Consider the following 19,246-nt stretch of genomic DNA (forward strand, 5'->3'; position numbering starts at 1 on the left):
GCATGTAGAGTCCATCCGTTCACCTTTTCTGTGTCGCACAAAGACACTGTGGTTGGAAGCAAAGATCTCAAATTTGGACTCATCAAACCAAAGCACAGATTTCCACTGGTCTAATGTCCATTCCTTGTGTTCTTTAGCCCAAACAAGTCTCTTCTGTTTGTTGCCTGTCCTTAGCAGTGGTTTCCTAGCAGCTATTTTACCATGAAGGCCTGCTGCACAAAGTCTCCTCTTAACAGTTGTTGTTGAGATGTGTCTGCTGCTAGAACTCTGTGTGGCATTGACCTGGTCTCTAATATGAGATGTTGTTAACCTGCGATTTCTGAGGCTGGTGACTCGGATAAACTTATCCTCAGAAGCAGAGGTGACTCTTGGTCTTCCTTTCCTGGGGCGGTCCTCATGTGAGCCACTTTATTTGTAGCGCTTGATGGTTTTTGCAACTGCACTTGGGGACACTTTCAAAGTTTTCCCAATTTTTCGGACTGACTGACCTTCATTTCTTAAAGTAATGATGGCCACTCGTTTTTCTTTAGTTAGCTGCTTTTTTCTTGCCATAATACAAATTCTAACAGTTTATTCAGTAGGACTATCAGCTGTGTATCCACCAGACTTCTGCACAACACAACTGATGGTCCCAACCCCATATAAAAGGCAAGAAATCCCACTTATGAAACCTGACAGCGCACACCTGTGAAGTGAAAACCATTTCTGGTGACTACCTCTTAAAGCTCATCAAGAGAATGCCAAGAGTATGCAAAGCAGTCATCAAAGCAAAAGGTGGCTACTTTGAGGAACCTAGAATATAAGACATATTTTCAGTTGTTTCCCACTTTTTTGTAAAGTATATAATTCCACATGTGTTAATTCATAGTTTTGATGCCTTCAGTGTGATTGTACAATTTTCATAGTCATGAAAATACAGAAAAATCTTTAAATGAGGTGTGTCCAAACTTTTGGTCTGTACTGTACATCGGATTAATTCTTTTTTTTATATTGATAGATCGGGCGATTCTCAACTCGGTGATATCAAATATGTGTATGCGTTGTTTTTTTTATTGTTTTATTTTGAATGGGGCGAAAGGGGGGTAATTTAAACTTTTTTATATTTTTAAAAACTTTTTTTTACTTTTTCCTTGCTTCTATAGTCTCCAGACTAGAAGCAGCACTTGCCTGATCATCTCTGCTGTACACAGGTGATGATCGCCTGTGGGTAGCAGATTTGCTCACTTGCTATGAGCACCGACCACTGGGCAGCGCTCATAGCAATCTGGCAGTGACAACCACAGGGGTCTCCTGCGGACCCCAGGTTGTAATGCCAACCCATCGGCGACCCGCGGGGCTAATGATGCACTTCCCGGAAGCGCGAGTTAAATGCCGCTGTCAGAGATTGACAGCGACATTTAACTGGTTAACAGCCGCGGGTGGATCGCGATTCCACCCGCGGCTGTTGCGGGCACATGTCAGCTGTATAGATCAGCTGACATGTGATCGGAAAGGTGCGGGCTCAGCGCTGGAGCCCGCATCAAACAGGGGGATCTGACGTGGGGCGTACTATTACGCTCCACATCAGAAATGGGTTAAGGGAAAAATAAATCCAAACCTACAGGGCCCTGTGTGAAAAAGTTATTGCCCCCCAAACCTAATAACTGGTTGGGCCACCCTTAGCAGCAACAGCTGCAATCTAGCATTTGCGATAACTGACAATGCGTGTTTTACAACGTTCTGGAGGAATTTTGGCCCTCTCATCTTTGCAAAATTGTTGCAATTCAGCCACATTGGAGGGTTTCTGAGCATGAACCACCTTTTTAAGGTCATGCCACAGCATCTCAATCAGATTAAGGTCAGGACTTTGACTAGGCCACTCCAAAGTCTTAATTTTGTTTTTCTTAATCCATTCAGAGGTGGACTTGCTGGTGTGTTTTGGATCATTATCCTGCTGCATAACCCAAGTTAGCTCCAGCTTGAGGTCACAAATAGATGGCCAGACGTACTCCTTCAGGATTCTTTGGTAGACAGCAGAATTCATGGTTCCATTTACCACAGCAAGTCTTCCAGGTCCTGAAGCAGCAAAACAGCCCCAGACCATCACACTACCACCACCATATTTTACTATTGGTATGATGTTCCTTTTCTGAAATGCTGTGTTACTTCTATGCCAGATGTAATAGGACATACACCTTCCAAAAAGTTCAACTTTTGTCTTGTCAGTCCACAGAGTATTATCCCAAAAGTCTTGGGGATCATCAAGATGTTTTCTGGCAAAACTGAGATGAGCCTTTACGTTATTTTTGCTCAGTAGAGGTTTTCGTCTTGGAATTCTGCCATGCATGCCATTTTTGCCCAGTCTTTCTTATGGTGGAGTCATGAACACTGACCTTAACTGAGGCAAGTGAGGCCTGCATTTCTTTGGATGTTGTTGTGGGGTCTTTTGTGACCTCTTGGATGAGTCGTTGCTGCGCTCTTGGGGTAATTTTGGTCAGCCGGCCACTACTGGGAAGGTTCACCACTGTTCCATGTTTTCGCCATTTGTGGATAATGTCTCTCACTGTGGTTCTCTGGAGTCCAAAAGCTTTATAAATGGCTTTAAAAACTTTTCCAGACTGATAGATCTCAATTACTTTGTTTCTCATTTGTACCTGAATTTCTTTGGATCGCAGTATGATGTTTAGATATTGAGGATGTTTTGGTCTACTTCCCTTTGTCAGGCAGGTCCTATTTAAGTGATTTCTTCATTGAGAACAGGTGTGGCAGTAATCCGGCCTGTGTGTGGCTAGGGAAATTGAACTCAGTTTCCCAAAGATGTGATAAACCACAGTTAATTTATGTTTTGAGAGGGGGGGGGGGGCAATCACTTTTTCACACAGGGCCCTGTAGGTTTGGATTTCTTTTTCCCTTAATCATAAAGATCCCACAGGAAATTGTGACTGGTGAATACATCACAGAGAACAAGCCAGGATTGCAAAGCATGCTATCTCCACCCACAAAGAACATCCTGATGGAAGCACTGGCCAGGGTCAGGACATAATCCATTGTTGCGTGCGCCACGGCGTTGAATAGTGAGCACTGCATGCACAAACTCTCAAGAAGAATTAAAGGACTGGTGGCCCCCAGGAATGTGCCCAGGGGCCAGAGCAAATTATGTCAAATGGCTGGTGGGCCTCGAGCTTCCCCACCTCTATTGGAACAGATACAGTGGGGAAAATAACTATTTGATACACTGCTGACTTTGCAAGTTTTTCCACCTACAAAGAATGGAGAGGTCTGTAATTTTTATCGTAGGTAAAGTTCAACTGTGAAAGACAGAATCTAAAAATAAAAAAAAAACAGAAAATCATATTGTATGATTTTTACATAATTAATTTGCATTTTATTGCATGAAATAAGTATTTGATACAATAGAAAAACAGAACTTAATATTTGGTACAGAAACCTTTGCTTGCAATTACAGATGTCAGACGTTTCCTGTAGTTCTTGACCAAGTTTGCACACACTGCAGCAGGGATTTTGGCCCACTCCTCCATAGAGATCATCTCCAGATCTTTCAGGTTTCGGGGCTGTCGCTGGGCAACATTGAGTTTCAGCTCTCTCCAAAGATTTTCTATTGGATTCAGGTCTGGAGACTGGCTAGGCCACTCCAGGACCTTGAAATGCTTCTTACGGAGCCACTCCTTAAGTTGCCCTGGCTGTGTGTTTCAGGTCATTGTCATGCTGGAAGACCCAGTCATGACCCATCTTCAATGCTCTTACTGAGTGAAGGATGTTGTTGGCCAAAATCTAGATACAAGAGCCCATCCACCCTCTCTTAAATATGGTGCAGTTGTCCTGTCCCCTTTGCAGAAAAGCACTCCCAAAGTATGATATTTCCCCACCATGCTTCACGGTTGGGATGGTATTACATAGTTACATAGTTACATAGTTTATAAGGCTGAAAAAAGACAAGCGTCCATCCAGTTCAGCCTATTTCTTGTGCACTGCAGCTATTCCGCAGCGTTGATCCAGGGGAAGGCAACAAAAAACCATGCGGTATAGGCCAATTTACATCATTGAGGAAAAATTCACTTCCCGACTCCAATCTGGCAGTCAGATTAAATCCCTGGATTAATTAACTAAGCATAAGATGTAATTTTATTGTTCTCAAGAAAGGTGTCCAGGCCTCTCTTGAACTCTTTAAGTGAGTTGGACATCACCACTTCCTCTCCCAGAGAGTTCCAGAGTCTCACGGCTCTGACCGTAAAGAATCCCCTTCTATGCTGGTGCAGGAACCTCCTTTCCTCCAGACGCATAGTGTGCCCCCTCGTCTTTGTCACCATCCTTCGTATAAACAGGTCATGGGAGAGATCTCTGTACTGCCCCCTGATGTATTTATACATGTTTATGAGGTCTCCCCTAAGCCTTCTCTTTTCCAATGTAAATAGGCCTAATTTTGACAACCTCTCTGGGTATTCTAGTCCCTCCATTCCCTTTATTACCTTAGTCGCCCTCCTTTGTACCCTCTCTAGCTCCAATATGTCTTTCCTGAGCACCGGAGCCCAGAACTGTGCACAATATTCTAAGTGCGGCCTTACCAGCGCTTTATACAGAGGAAGAACAATGTTCTCATCATATGCCCCTATTCCTCTTCTGATGCATGCCATGACTCTATTTGCCTTCGCAGCTGCTGCCTGACACTGGGCACTCCAATTTAATTTGCTATTAACCAAGACGCCCAGGTCCTTCTCCATGTCAGATATCCCCAACGGTTTCCCATTTAATATGTATGGGTGACTGCTGTTTTTCTTTCCCATGTGCATGACCTTACATTTATCGGCATTGAACCCCATTTGCCATTTTTTAGCCCAACTCCCCAATTTATCCAAATCCTCCTGTAGCTGTGCCCTGTCCTCATCTGTATTAACTACTTTACAAAGTTTAGTATCATCTGCAAATATTGCTATTTTACTATGCAACCCTTCCACTAGATCATTAATAAATATATTAAATAATATAGGGCCCAAGACAGACCCTTGAGGCACCCCGCTAGTAACCCTGACACACCCTGAGCTTACTCCATTGATAACCACCCTCTGCTTTCTATCACTCAGCCAGCTATTTACCCACTTGCACACATTATCCCCCAGACCAAGCATTCTCATTTTATATACCAACCTTTTGTGTGGCACGGTATCAAACGCTTTGGAGAAGTCAAGGTATACAACATCCACTGACTCTCCCCGGTCCAGCTGTGAGCTCACCTCCTCGTAGAAGGCGATCAGGTTTGTTTGGCAGGAGCGATCCCTCATGAATCCATGTTGATATGGAGTTAGACAGTTATTATCATTAAGATATTCTACAATAGCATCTCTAAGAAATCCTTCAAACAATTTACCCACAACAGACGTTAAGCTGACTGGTCTATAGTTCCCAGGGTCACTTTTAGACCCCTTTTTGAATATTGGTACCACATTTGCTTGGCGCCAGTCTAGTGGGACAGTCCCTGTCCATAAAGAGTGCTTGAATATAAGATACAGCGGCCTGTCTATCACATTACTTAATTCTTTTAGTACCCGGGGGTGTATGTCATCTGGGCCTGGTGACTTGTCTATTTTGATATTATTTAGGCGTTTCTGAACTTCCTCCTGGGTTAGGTGGGTGATATTTAGCGGAGGGTTTACTTTATCACTCTGCATTTCCTCCGATAAATTGTTTTCTTTTGTGAAAACAGTGGAGAAGAAGCTATTGAGTAGGTTTGCTTTACCCTCATCGCCCTCTATGATTTTACCCAGGTTATTTTTCAATGGCCCAACGCCATCAGTTTTAATCCTTTTACTGTTTATATAGTTAAAGAACAGTTTGGGATTCGTTTTACTTTCCTTGGCAATTAGTCTCTCTGTCTCCTCTTTTGCTATTCTTATTTGTTTCTTACAGATTTTGTTTTTTTCCCTATAAGATATTAGCGCTTCCTCACTGCCTTCTTGTTTAAGTTTACCGAAAGCCCTTTTTTTGTTTTTCATTGCCCTCTTGACTTCCTTATTTAGCCACATTGGCTTCCTCCTATTCCTAGCCCTTTTATTCCCATAAGGTATGTACCTTCTACAGTGACTATGTAGGACTGTTTTGAAAATTTCCCATTTTCTCTCCGTGCTCCTATTACTAAAGATACTATCCCAGTCTATAAGGTGAAGGGCATCTCTTAGCTGATCAAACTTTGCCCTCCTGAAGTTCAGTGTTTTTGTGACTCCCTTGCTGGGCACCCTACTGAAGCACATGTGGAATTGTATAATGTTGTGGTCACTATTTCCCAGGTGCCCCCCGACCTGCACCTCAGTTATTCTGTCTGGCCTGTTAGTTAATATTAAGTCTAAAAGGGCCGTCCCTCTAGTTGGTTCCTGCACAAGTTGTGACAAATAATTGTCTTTGATAATTGATAGAAACCTGTTTCCTTTCTGAGATCTACAACTTTCGGTTTCCCAGTCTATATCGGGGTAGTTGAAGTCCCCCATAATAATCACCTCGTTATTTTTTGCTACTTCGTCTATTTGTCTCATTAATAGACTTTCCGTGGCTTCTGCTATATTTGGTGGTTTATAACAGACTCCTATGATAATTTTATTATTGTTTTTTGCCCCATGTATCTCCACCCATATGGACTCGACCTCCTCATTTCCCTCCCATACATCCTCCCGTATTGTAGGCTTTAGACACGTCTTTACATATAGACAGACTCCACCTCCTTTCCGATTTCTTCGATCCCTTCTAAACAGACTGTAACCCTGTAAGTTAACTGCCCAGTCATAGCTTTCATCTAACCATGTCTCGGTTATTCCCACTATGTCATAGTTACCTGTAGATATTTCTGCTTCCAGTTCATCCATCTTGTTTGTCAGGCTCCTGGCATTTGCTAGCACGCAGTTTACACGATTTTGTTTTGTTCCAATCTTCTCCCTGTGGATTGTATTAGAAATTTTCTTACCTCCCTTCCAAGTATCTTGTCTTGGACCTTCTTTGTCGCACTTCATATCTTTCATTAGTATGTTCTCTGGTTGCATGTTTGTGTCTGACGTTTTTCTTCCCATCCCCTCTTCTTCTAGTTTAACGCCCTCCTGATGAGTGTTGCGAGTCTCCTGGCGAATGTGTGTTTCCCGGGTTTGTTGAGGTGTAGTCCGTCTCTAGCAAGGAGTCCGTCATAGAGGTAATTCACACCGTGGTTCAGGAATCCAAATCCTTGTTGTCTGCACCATCGTCTCAGCCAGTTGTTCACCTCAAGGATCCTGTTCCATCTCCTGACGCCATGCCCGTCTACTAGAAGGATAGAAGAAAAAACTACCTGCGCATCCAGTTCTTTTACTTTCTTCCCCAATGCTTCAAAGTCCTTGCAGATTGTCGGTAGGTCCTTCTTTGCCGTGTCATTGGTGCCAACATGTATCAGAAGAAATGGGTGGACATCCTTGGAGCTGATGAGCTTCGGTATCCTATCGGTAACATCCTTGATCTTCGCCCCTGGGAGGCAGCATACTTCTCTTGCGGTTATGTCCGGTCTGCAGATAGCTGCTTCTGTTCCTCTCAGTAGTGAGTCTCCCACCACCACCACTCTTCTTCCCTTCTTGGCTGTCCTTTTTCTTGTCGCTTCTGGGTGTTTCTGGGTGCTCTTTCCTTTTTTGCTTGCTGGTAGTTCCTCATCCTTAGGTGTGCCATCTTCGTCCTCCACAAGTCCTTGGAATCTGTTTCTCAGTTGTGTGGTTGGTGGTGTCTCCATGGTCTTCTTGCTTCTTTTGGTCACTTGCCTCCACTTGTCTGCCTCTGGAGGTTCTCTGATGCTTCCTTGACTTTCCGTGACCAGTAGTGATGCTTCTGTTCTGTCCAGGAAGTCTTCATTTTCCTTGATGAGTTTTAATGTCGCAATTCTTTCTTCCAGTCCCCGCACCTTTTCTTCTAAAAGAGCCAGTAGTCTACACTTCTGGCAGGTGAAGTTGGTTTCAGCTTCTGGTCGATCTGTGAACATGTAGCACATGTTGCAGCTCACCATGTAGGTTGTCACATCTGCCATGCTGCTCCTTGTCCCTGCTGACTTGATGTCTGTCTTCTTTCTTGCGATACCCTAGGATAAACAAATTAAACAAATTTGCGCACCTACAGGCGCGCGGTTTGGCGATGCTTTCCAAGCAGCTGGTCCCGGCTGTACCCAACGATCTTCTAGCTGAAGGAGACTCTTTGCTTTTCCCAGAAGGCACCTGGAATATGCAAATTGTCCTCTTCAAGCTTCAATCCCTGGTTTGGCGATGCTTTCCCAGCAGCTGGTCCCGGCTGTACCCAACGATCTTCTAGCTGAAGGAGACTTTTCGCTTTTCCCAGAAGGCACCTGGAATATGCAAATTGTCCTCTTCAAGCTTCAATCCCTGGTTTATTCTTGGCGTTGTACTCATCCTTTTTCTTCCTTTAAACACGGCAAGTGGAGTTGATACTAAAAAGTTCTATTTTGGTCTCATCTGACCACATGACCTTCTCCCATGCCTCCTCTGGATCATACAGATGGTCATTGGCGAACTTCAAACGAGCCTGGACATGTGCTGGTGTGAGTAGGGGGACCTTGCGTGCCCTGCAGGTCTTTAATCCATGATAGTGTGGTGTGTTACTAACGGTAATGTTTGAGACTGTGGTCCCAACCCTCTTTAGGTCATTGACCAGGTCCTCCCGTGTAGTTCTGGGCTGATTCCTGACCTTTCTCAGAATCATCCTTACCCCACGAGGCGAGATCCTTCATGGAGCCCCAGACCGAGGAACATTGACAGTCATCTTGTGTTTCTTCCATTGTTTAATAATTGTGCCAACAGTTGTTGCTTTCTCACCTAGCTGCTTGACTATTGTCCTGTAGCCCATCCCAGCTTTGTGCAGGTCTACAATTTTGTCCCTAGTGTCCTTAGACAGCTCTTTGGTCTTGGCCACTGTGGAGAGGTTGGAATGTGAGTGACTGAGTGTGTGGACAGGTGTCTTTTATACAGGTAACAAGTTCAAACAGGTGCAATTAATACAGGTAATGAGTGCAGAGTAGAAGGGCTTCTTAAAGAAAAACTAACAGGTCTGTGAGAGCCAGAATTCTTGCTGGTTGGTAGGTGATCAAATACTTATTTCATGTAATAAAATGCAATTTAATTATGTAAAAATCATACAATGTGATTTTCTGTTTTTCATTTTTAGATTCTGTCTCTCACAGTTGAAGTGTACCTACGATAAAAATTACAGACCACTCCATTCTTTGTAGGTGGGAAAACTTGCAAATTCGGCCGCGAATCAAATATTTATTTTCCCCACTGTATATGAAAATATAAGAAGTGCTGGACCCCCTGCATGCCAGACACAAGAGGTGCCATATGGACCCCATTAATTGTAATGGGGTCCTTTTGTTACTTTATTTGACAAAATGGTGCAGCATGCAATCTATTTTGTGTGATATTTTAGCCAAATCTGCAATGACAGACCATCCCACACAGATGTGAACAGTCTTACCAGTAAGCACTTCTGTTACTTCATTTGATCATTTCTTCTTTATCCTCCAATATCCTTATAATTTCTTCTTACCCTTTTCTTCACCACTCAACAGGCGTGTGGTATAATGATCTGGTCCAGGTGGCAGCTCATGAGATTGGTCATGCACTTGGCTTATGGCACTCTAGTGATATCTTTGCACTGATGCATCCTAATGCTACATATACACGGACTCGTCGCTTGGGGCGAGATGATATTCTAGCAATACAGCACCTCTATGGCAAGTATTTATGTCACTTATTATTATTACCAGTCCATGTTTTCAAGTCTTTTTGCAAGCTAGCTAGATGTGGATCCATGACTGTCAATCAAATTAATGGAGAGATACAGCTCTAATGAAAGCCAGTAATTTTCCAAAAAATGTGAATAATTGAAATGTTAATTCATGCACACCATTAACTTCCCACTTAGCTAAGGTATACAGTATTAGAAAAAATGAGATTGTAATAATTGAAATAATACTTTTATCAGGCTGTCCAGATTCTAGATCCAGCTGTGAGGCACTGAAAGAACAGCAAAGCTGTGGGTTACAGAGTCCATGTTACCACAAGTGTAATAGCTGTAAGGGTAAGAAAATAATCTCTGATCTCACACACACCACTGTCATCTACTAATCAGTTTTACATCATGATTATCATTTTCTAACCATTAAGAGGCATCTGAAGAAGGACCCAAATCACACAAAGTCAAAGTGAAGACATTTTATGCCTCCAAGGGTCAGATGGTCACCCTCAACTGTACCCATAATGCATCACCAATGCGCCGGAGAATCAGGTAAGATATACCTGACACATATGATAACATATTCCAGAAGGAAACCTACTCCTACTCCATAAGGATCAAAACATACGAAGTCTTGTCTTAATTTAAGATAAATTATCAGAAATAAAAAGTGCTTAACTTCACCTTTCCACAATCCTTGGTCTTAGAATTATCTAGATTTTTTTACCTTTAGATGGTCTCAAGATTTCATTAAATGGGTATCCTCAAATTTGAAAGTTATCCACTATCAACAGGATACCTTTCTGATTCTTGAGGATATGACCGCCGTGGCATCCAACGATCTTGAGAACTGAAAAGCCCCGGCTGAATGGAGTGTAGGCCGATCTTGGGCACTGCCTCTCCATTAATTCTAAAGGAAATGACAAAAATCATGGCAGTACAGCACACGGCAATCTCTGGCACTCTCACTGAGAGTAAATGAAGCAGTAGTGCCCATGATGGACCACTACTTCATTCAACCAGGGCTCTTCAGAACCTCTGTTCTCGGGATCACTGTGGTCCACATCAGTCAGACCCAAACGATCGGAATAAGGGATACCTTTCATGGACAGGGGATAACTTTAGAACTTGAGAATACCCCATTAAATATTTTGGAATCTTCTTTTCCAGAGATCTTTTACGTCAGTTAAACTTTCCTCTCCTTCTCATACATTAAAATTGTCCTGTAATCATGGACAAAGGGATCATTTGCTTGGTTTAGAAGGTGCTCTATTTTTAAAATGAACATTCTATCAAGAATATTGTACCTTTTCCAGCCTTACCAGTCCAAATCCCATATGCATTTCTTAAAACGATGCTCAAAAAGGATCTTTCACCATATTTTTCATGTTGTACAGGACAGACCACAATAGTGGCTTCAGAGTGGAATACAAAGTTTTAATTTTCTGTGTAATTTAGCCTCTCCTTTGCGGAGATATTATCAATCAAATATTTGGTATTTAGTAATATATCCAATGTATTAATTTTAGTTAAGTACAAGTGGGTGTTATTAGTTTTCACTGGAGGCAAATAGTTCAGCCTCCTGTATAATGCTGACCAATCATAAGCAGACAGCAACATTGATGACATAATCACAGGACCTGCTAGCTGGAGTGTGCAGCCTAAATACACACGAAAGTGTTGGCACCCTTGATATTGTTCCAGGAAATGAAATATTTCTCCCAGAAAATGATTGCAATTACACATGTTTTGTTATACACATATTTATTTCCTTTGTATTGGCACCCCCAACTTAATATTTGGTTTGACACTCTTTGGAATAAATAACTGCAATCAGTTGCTTCTTATAACCGTCAACAAGCTTCTTACACCTCTCAAATGGAATTTTGGACTACTCTTCTTTTGCAAACTACTCCAGGTCTCTCATATTTGTAGGGTGCCTTCTTCCAACAGCAATTTTAAGATCTCTCCACAGGTGTTTAATGGGATTTAGATTCTGACTCATTGCTGGCCACTTCAGAACTCTCCAGCACTTTGTTTCCATCCATTTCTGGGTATTTCTTGATGCATATTTGGGGTCATTTTCCTGCTCATCCATGACATAGGACGTAAACCCAGCTTTCTGACACTGGGCACTACATTGCCACCCAAAATCCTTTGGTAATCTTGAGATTTCATGACGCCTTGCACACAGTCAAGGCACCCAATGCCAGAGGCAGCAAAACAACCCCAAAACATTTTTGAACCTCCACCATATTTGACTGTAGGTACTGTGTTCTTTTCTTTGTAAGCCTCATTCTGTTTTCAATAAACAGTAGAATGATGTGCTTTACCGAAAAGCTCTATCTCATCTGTCCACAAGACACAGAAGGATTTTGGCTTACTCACGTACATTTTGGCAAACTGCAGTCTAACTTTTTTATGTCTCTGTATCAGCAGTAGGGTCCTACTGGGTCTTCTGCCATAGCGTTTAATTTCATTTAAATGTCGACGGATAGTTCGCGCTGACACTGATGCACCCTGAGCCTGCAGAACTGCTTGAATTTCTTTGGAACTTGATTGGGGCTGCTTATTCACCATCCGGACTTTGCTGTGTTACAACCTTTCATAATTTTTTCTCTGTCCTCCACGTCCAGTGAGATTAGCTACAGTGCCATGGGTTGTAAACTTCTTGATTATGTTGCGCACTGTGGACAAAGGAACATCAAGATCTCTGGAGGTGGACTTGTAACTTTGACATTGTTGATACTTTTCAACAATTTTGGTTCTCAAGTCCTCAGACAGTTATTTTCTCTTTTTGTTCTCCATGCTTAGTGTGGCACACACAGACACGCAATGCAAAGATTGAGTCAACTTCTCCCTTTTTTATGTGGTTTCAGGTGTGATTTTTATATTGCCCAAACCTGTTATTTGCCACAGGTGAGTTTGAAAGAGCATCACATGCTTGAAACAAAGTTGTTTACCCACAATTTTGGAAAGCTGCCAACAATTTTGTCTGGCCAATTTTTGTTTTTTTGTGCCTTTCTTCCGCTGTTTTTTTTGTGTTGTTCCAATATACACAAAAGAAATAAACATGTGTATAACAAAACACGTGCAACTGCAATAATTTTCTGGGAGAAATACTTCATTTTCTGGAACAATTTCAAGGGTGCCAACACTTTTGGCCATGACTGTATTACACAGCACAGAAGTGTGGAGTTATTACCTCCACTTAATTTTTCCACACTTCTGTTCTGGATAATATATCTTCAGTGCTTAGTTAGGCTGCACACCCCAGCTGGCAGGACCTATGGTTTGCAAAAAAAAAAGTCCCTTAAAATTTAACTTTTAATAATATGTCATTAAAAATATGTATATTTAAACACAAGACAATCACAATGATGAGATAGATAGTTCTCCACAGAAGTGGCTTTTGCATGAACTGCCCCGCAACAAACTGTAAGGTAAGTATAATATGTTTGCCTCTCCCTATATATCCCTCCTGGACTTCTTTCAATAATCACAACAACCATACAGAGTGCCGACCAGCCTGCCTTTTCCTATTTACTGTGGTAGTCTTGTAATAATTCACAGAAAAAATTGTACTTTCAAATAATTAACACCTTTACCCCCGAGGGTGGTTTGCACGTTAATGACCGGACCAATTTTTACAATTCTGACCACTGTCATTTTATGAGGTAATTACTCTGGAACGCTTCAACGGATCCCACTGATTCTGAGACTGTTTTTTGTGACATATTGTACTTCATGATAGTGGTAAAATTTATTCGCTATTACTTGCATTTATTTGTGAAAAAATCAGAAATTTGGCGAAAATTTTGAAAATTTCGCAATTTTCAAAATTTGAATTTTTATGTCCTTAAATCAAAGAGGTATGTTACACAAAATAGTTAATAAATAACATTTCCCACATGTCTACTTTACATCAGCACAATTTTGGAACCAAAATTTTTTTTTAGTAGGGAGCTATAAGGGTGAAAATTTGACCAGCGATTTCTCATTTTTACAACAAAATTTACAAAACCATTTTTTTAGAGACCACATCACATTTGACTTGACTTTGAGGGGCCTTTATGACAGAAAATGCCCAAAAGTGACACTATTCCAAAAACTGCACCCCTCAAGGTGCTCAAAACCACATTCAAGAAGTTTATTAACCCTTCAGGTGCTTCACAGGAATTTTTGGAATGTGGAAGAAAAAAATGAACATTTAACTTTTTTTCACAAAAATGTTACTTTCAACCCACATTTTTTTTATTTTTGCAGGGGTAATAGGAAAAAATGGACCCCAAAATTTGTTGTGCAATTTCCCCTGAGCACGCAGATATCCCATATGTGAGGAAAAACCACTGTTTGGGCGCACGGCAGGGTTCGGAAGGGAAGGAGAGCCATTTGACTTTTTGAATATAAAATTTGCTTGAATAATTAGCGGACACTATGTTGCGTTTGGGGAGCCCCTGATGTGCCTAAACAGTGGAAGCCCCCCATAAGTAACACCATTTTGGAAACTAGACCGCCCAGGGAACTTATCTAGATGTGTGGTGAGCACCCTGAACCCCCAGGTGCTTCACAGAAGTTTATAATATCGAACCGTAAAAATAAAATTTTCACATTTTTTCAACAAAAATGTTTTTCAGCCCCCAATTTTGCATTTTCATAAGGGTAACAGGAGAAATTGCACCATGCAATTTGTTGTGCAATTTCTCCTGAGTAAGCCGATACCCCATATGTGGGGGAAAACCACTGTTTGGACGCACGGCAGGGTTCGGAAGGGAAGGAGCGCCATTTGACTTTTTGAATGTAAAATTTGCTTGAATAATTAGCGGACGCCATGTTGCATTTGGGGAGCCCCTGATGTGCCTAAACAGTGGAAACCCCCCACAAGTGACCCCATTTTGGAAACTAGACCCCTTAGGGAACTTATCTAGATGTGTGGTGAGCACCCTGAACCCCCAGGTGCTTCACAGAAGTTTATAACATTGAACCGTAAAAATAAAATTTTCACATTTTTTCAACAAAAATGTTTTTCAGCCCCCAATTTTGCATTTTCATAAGGGTAACAGGAGAAATTGCACCATGCAATTTGTTGTGTAATTTCTCCTGAGTAAGCCGATACCCCATATGTGGGGGAAAACCACTGTTTGGGCGCACGGCAGGGTTCGGAAGGGAAGGAGCCATTTGACTTTTTGAATATAAAATTTTCTTGAATAATTAGCGGACGCCATGTTGCGTTTGGGGAGCCCCTGATGTGCCTAAACAGTGGAAACCCCCCACAAGTGACCCCATTTTGGAAACTAGACTCGCCAGGAACTTATCTAGATGTGTGGTGAGCACCCTGAACACCCAGAACTTTATAACATTGAACCGTAAAAATAACATTTTCACATTTTTTCAACGAAAATGTTTTTCAGCCCCCAATTTTGCATTTTCATAAGGGTAACAGGAGAAATTGCACCATGTTGCGTTTGGGGAGTCCCTGATGTTACTAAATAGTGGAAACCCCCCCCAGTGACTCCATTTTGGAAACAACACCCCTCCAGGATTTTATCAAGGGGTATAGCGAACATTTTGAACCCAGAGGTACGACACAGAATTTGATAACATTAGGTCATCATATTGAATAAGTTGTCATTAGTCTTGAGTGCAAGTGCTCGCTATTTGAGTTTGCATCGGATACTCAGGTATGCACCAAGTATCCCGGGTGCTGAAGTGACATGCTCGAGTCCCTGCCCCGCATGTTTCACGGCACCCAAAAAAAACATGCGGGGATCGCTCGTGCATGGCAGGCAATCCCTGCAATGTTTTTTTGGCTGTATAACAGCTGCAAAATATTTGAGGCGGAGACTCGAGCATGTCACTCGAGCACCAGCTATGCTCGGTGCATACCCGAGCACCCGATGCAAACTCAAGTAGCGAGCACTTGCACTCAACATTAGTCGCCATAGCGATGTCATTTTTTTTTCTTTATTTCTGAAAAAATCCCAACCCCAACCCTAACCTTAGACCAAACCTCGCTTTCTATTCTGATTTTTAGAAGGCAGAATAAACAAAAAACAACAATTCAGGAATTGTTTTTTTTTATGCCGTTCTGCATGTGGTAAAATTGATAAGATAGCTTTATTCTTCAGGTCAGTACGTTTACCGCATTTTTTTTTTTTTTTTATATATTTTGGCACTTTTACACAATAAAAATTATTTTATAGAAAAAATAATTGTTTTTGCATCGCTTTATTCTGTGAGCTATAACTTTTTTATTTTTCAGCAGTTGGAGCTGTATGGCGGCTTGTTTTTTTGCGGGACAAGATGAAGTTTTCAGTGGTACCATTTTTATTTACATTCGTCTTTTTGATCGAGTTTTATTCCATTTTTTGTTTGGCGGTATGATGATAAAACATCGTTTTATGTTTCATTTTTTATTTTATTTTTTTTACCGTGTTCACTAAAGGGGTTAACTAGTGGGACACTTTTATAGGTCAGGTCGTTCTGGAAGCGGCGATACCAAATATGTGTACTTTTTTTGGTTTGTTTTTATTTCATAAGATTATTTATTTATGGGTACAATATATATATATATTTTATTATTGTTTTTTTCATTTTTTTTTTATTTTTACAATTTTTTTTTTATTTTTTTTTTTCACTTTCTGACATTTTTCTTACTTTTACACTTTGTCCCACTATGGGACTTTCACTTTTTGCAGCCTGATCGGCTGTACAGCACAGGAATGCAGAACCATCCCTGTGCTATGCCGCCTGTCAGCGTTGCACAGGGAGAAGTTACTTTGGTCGCGCACTGCGCATGACCAAAACAACTTCCTGCCTCCTGGTGACCCGGATGTTGTCATGATGACATCGGGTCACCATGGCAACATCCGGGACCGGTCTCAGATGCCGCGGGACGCCAGCAGAGAAGTAAGTATTGCGCTTACCACCTCTTGCCACTGGAATGCTGCGATCGATTTCGATCACAGCATTTCGGAGGTTAATGTGCCGGGACCACTCCTGGCACATAGCACTGGGTGTCAGCTGTAACAATCAGCTGACACCCGGCGGCGATCTCGCCCGCACCACTTGTGTGCAGGCGAAATAGCCAAGGTGTACTAATATGTATCAGGCCCACAGGGCCCAGGGCACAGATACGTATTAGTACGCCCTGGGCCAGAAAGGGGTTAAAATATAAACTTTTATTTAATAATTCTAAAATATTTAGTGAAGGACTAACAACATTAATTAACTTAAAAAGAGGGGGGCTAGTGTCTTACCCTACAACAAAACTATATGATCCTACCTTGCCGTGGCGGTTGGCACCCCATACTAGCGCAAGTGGCGCCCCTGCTCACCGATGACTTGCCCTTCTCACCCTATATTGCCCTGTAGTGGCAGGAATAAGAGTTAGGGTAAAATTATTAAATACAAGTTTATGTTTTAATTATTTGAAAGTACAATTTTTTCTGTGAATTGTTTGAGCTATATTTGTTCTATTTGAACTTAGTCACGCTGTGATAAATAATTTGTGGTAGTCTAGTACTATAGGCTGGCAAAAGGAAAGTGCCGCAGACTACACTTTTTTTTTTACTGATACACAGCTATAAATAAACAACGAGGAGCTTAATAATCACTTTATTTTAGAAATTACAACAGCCACAAAGTATATGATGTACAGATTAAACACAATCATACAGATGTTCAGTTATTTATTACCACCTACATGTCTGAAATGTCTTTTATCTTACTTTTTTATTGTAGTTGGTACAAGGATGGTAGCCGTCTAAATTTGTCAGCTGCAGGAGTAGCCAAGAAGTCTTTACATAGTCTGACCATACAAGCAGAAGTATTTACCCAAGGACGCTACACGTGTGTAATTCGCCAGGGAATTATAACCCTGGGGGGAAGGTCATGGAATCTCCGTGTCATCTAGCATTTCCAAAATCTCACTGTGAAAATACAAATTTAAACTTTTTTCAATTTTATTTTTGTTAGTTTTCTGTGTTTGGTGATTCTGCAGCACAAAGTCCCCCTTTTGCCACTAAAACAGTTGTGACCTGTCATGGCATTGACCCCAAAAGTCCCCTGAGGGTGTCCAGTATTAGCTTTTTCAGCAATTTGTGTTCAAGTTGTTGTACTTAATCGCATTATAAGGGCTAGACTTCCATACCACACATACCAAAGAGTGGTACCTATGACTCTGCCGCCAGTGCATCAGTTGTTCTTCTTTGGATTATTGGTACATATTAACAATTTTTAACTGAAATAACTCCACAAGACCTGCCATTTTAAAGATGCTCTGAGCCAGTTCACAAGCAAACAGAACAGCTCACCACACCTGCACCATTAACCTTCAACTGGTGAGTTGGGGTTTGCCGCACACCAGGGAATTTTTGTTCGGCTGCCATTCTTTGAAAAATGCTGGTATGGGGATGCGAGTCTCACTAGCTTCCATCCATTTGTGGGTGTCAAAAATTTGTTATACTCAGGTGTAATCAATCGCCAATAAGAAAACGATTAAAACAAAAGTGATCTTTGCATTTTCTGTAAAAATAAGAGATTTCTAAACACTGGGGTATAGGAAACCCCACATCACCAGTTGCGTGACAAAAACCCCACCTCACCAGTTGAGGGTTAAGATTCAAGTGCTCGACAGCCTGAGCAGGTGTAAAGATAAATCAACTGAAGAAAAAGTCGGCACTCCATCCTCCAGGATGAATTCTTGTTTCTTAATTCAAAAATGTATTTCCATAGACAATAATAAAAGTAATTAGCGGGTGTGCATTGTCCATACGGAGATAACCTACACATATAAACCACAAACACAATATACAGACATAAACAAAAAAAATCAATTAAAACATTTTTGTTTTTAATATTTTTTCGATTGATATTTTTGTATTTTGAGTTTGTAGTTTATACGTGTAGGTTATCCCCATGTGGAGATTGCACACCTGCTAATTAACTGTGAACTGATTTGAGGAAGGTAAAAGGGGAGCGGTGCAATATATCCTTTTTAATGGTGATGGTGACATGTATAAAACAGCTATGAGTAAGAAATTTTATTCCGAAACGCGTAACAAGATGTTCTGGTACTTACTTTAAATGTTGTCTATGCACATAAATTTTGAACAAATTAACAGGTCTTAAGGGGTAATGTTTCTCCATGTGGAGAATGACATACCAGCTCTGGCATGCCAATGTAAGGAGGCTTATTTGCAGTGCAATGCTCCTCTGGGAAATTTAATATGCAAATTGCCTCTTCAGAGGACTTTTTACTCTATTATGTCACCTGTTGGAAGCAGAAATCCTAAAAGTCATTATTGACTCTTTAATGAAACGAGCCTTGCAATATGACTTAGGTTCATTAAAGGGTCGATAGTGACTTGTAGGATTTCTGCTTCCATCGACCCTTTAATGAACCTAAGTCATATTGCAAGGCTCGTTTCATTAAAGAGTCAATAATGACTTTTAGGATTGCTGCTTCCAACAGGTGGCACAATAGAGCTTGTAAATTGCCTCAGAA

At 41.3% G+C, this 19,246-nt stretch overlaps 1 protein-coding gene across 2 annotated transcripts in view; it reads left to right on the top strand.

Moving 5' to 3' along the window:
- LOC141258124 (matrix metalloproteinase-23-like) overlaps nucleotides 1-18,918 on the top strand; it is a 42,608-nt gene extending 23,690 nt beyond the window's left edge. For both annotated transcript variants that reach the window (XM_073673127.1, XM_073673128.1), the window contains 4 exons: nucleotides 9,572-9,736; nucleotides 9,988-10,083; nucleotides 10,170-10,290; nucleotides 17,482-18,918. In XM_073673127.1, the coding sequence (XP_073529228.1) occupies nucleotides 9,572-9,736; nucleotides 9,988-10,083; nucleotides 10,170-10,290; nucleotides 17,482-17,653 (554 nt within the window). In that variant the 3' untranslated portion in view covers nucleotides 17,654-18,918. The remainder of the gene's footprint in view (nucleotides 1-9,571; nucleotides 9,737-9,987; nucleotides 10,084-10,169; nucleotides 10,291-17,481) is intronic.
- The last annotated feature ends 328 nt before the right edge of the window (nucleotides 18,919-19,246 follow it).

The sequence above is a fragment of the Phyllobates terribilis genome, unplaced genomic scaffold (genome assembly GCF_046119375.1).
Source record: "Phyllobates terribilis strain yellow unplaced genomic scaffold, ASM4611937v1 Scaffold_3__8_contigs__length_932513732, whole genome shotgun sequence".
NCBI lineage: Eukaryota > Metazoa > Chordata > Amphibia > Anura > Dendrobatidae > Phyllobates > Phyllobates terribilis.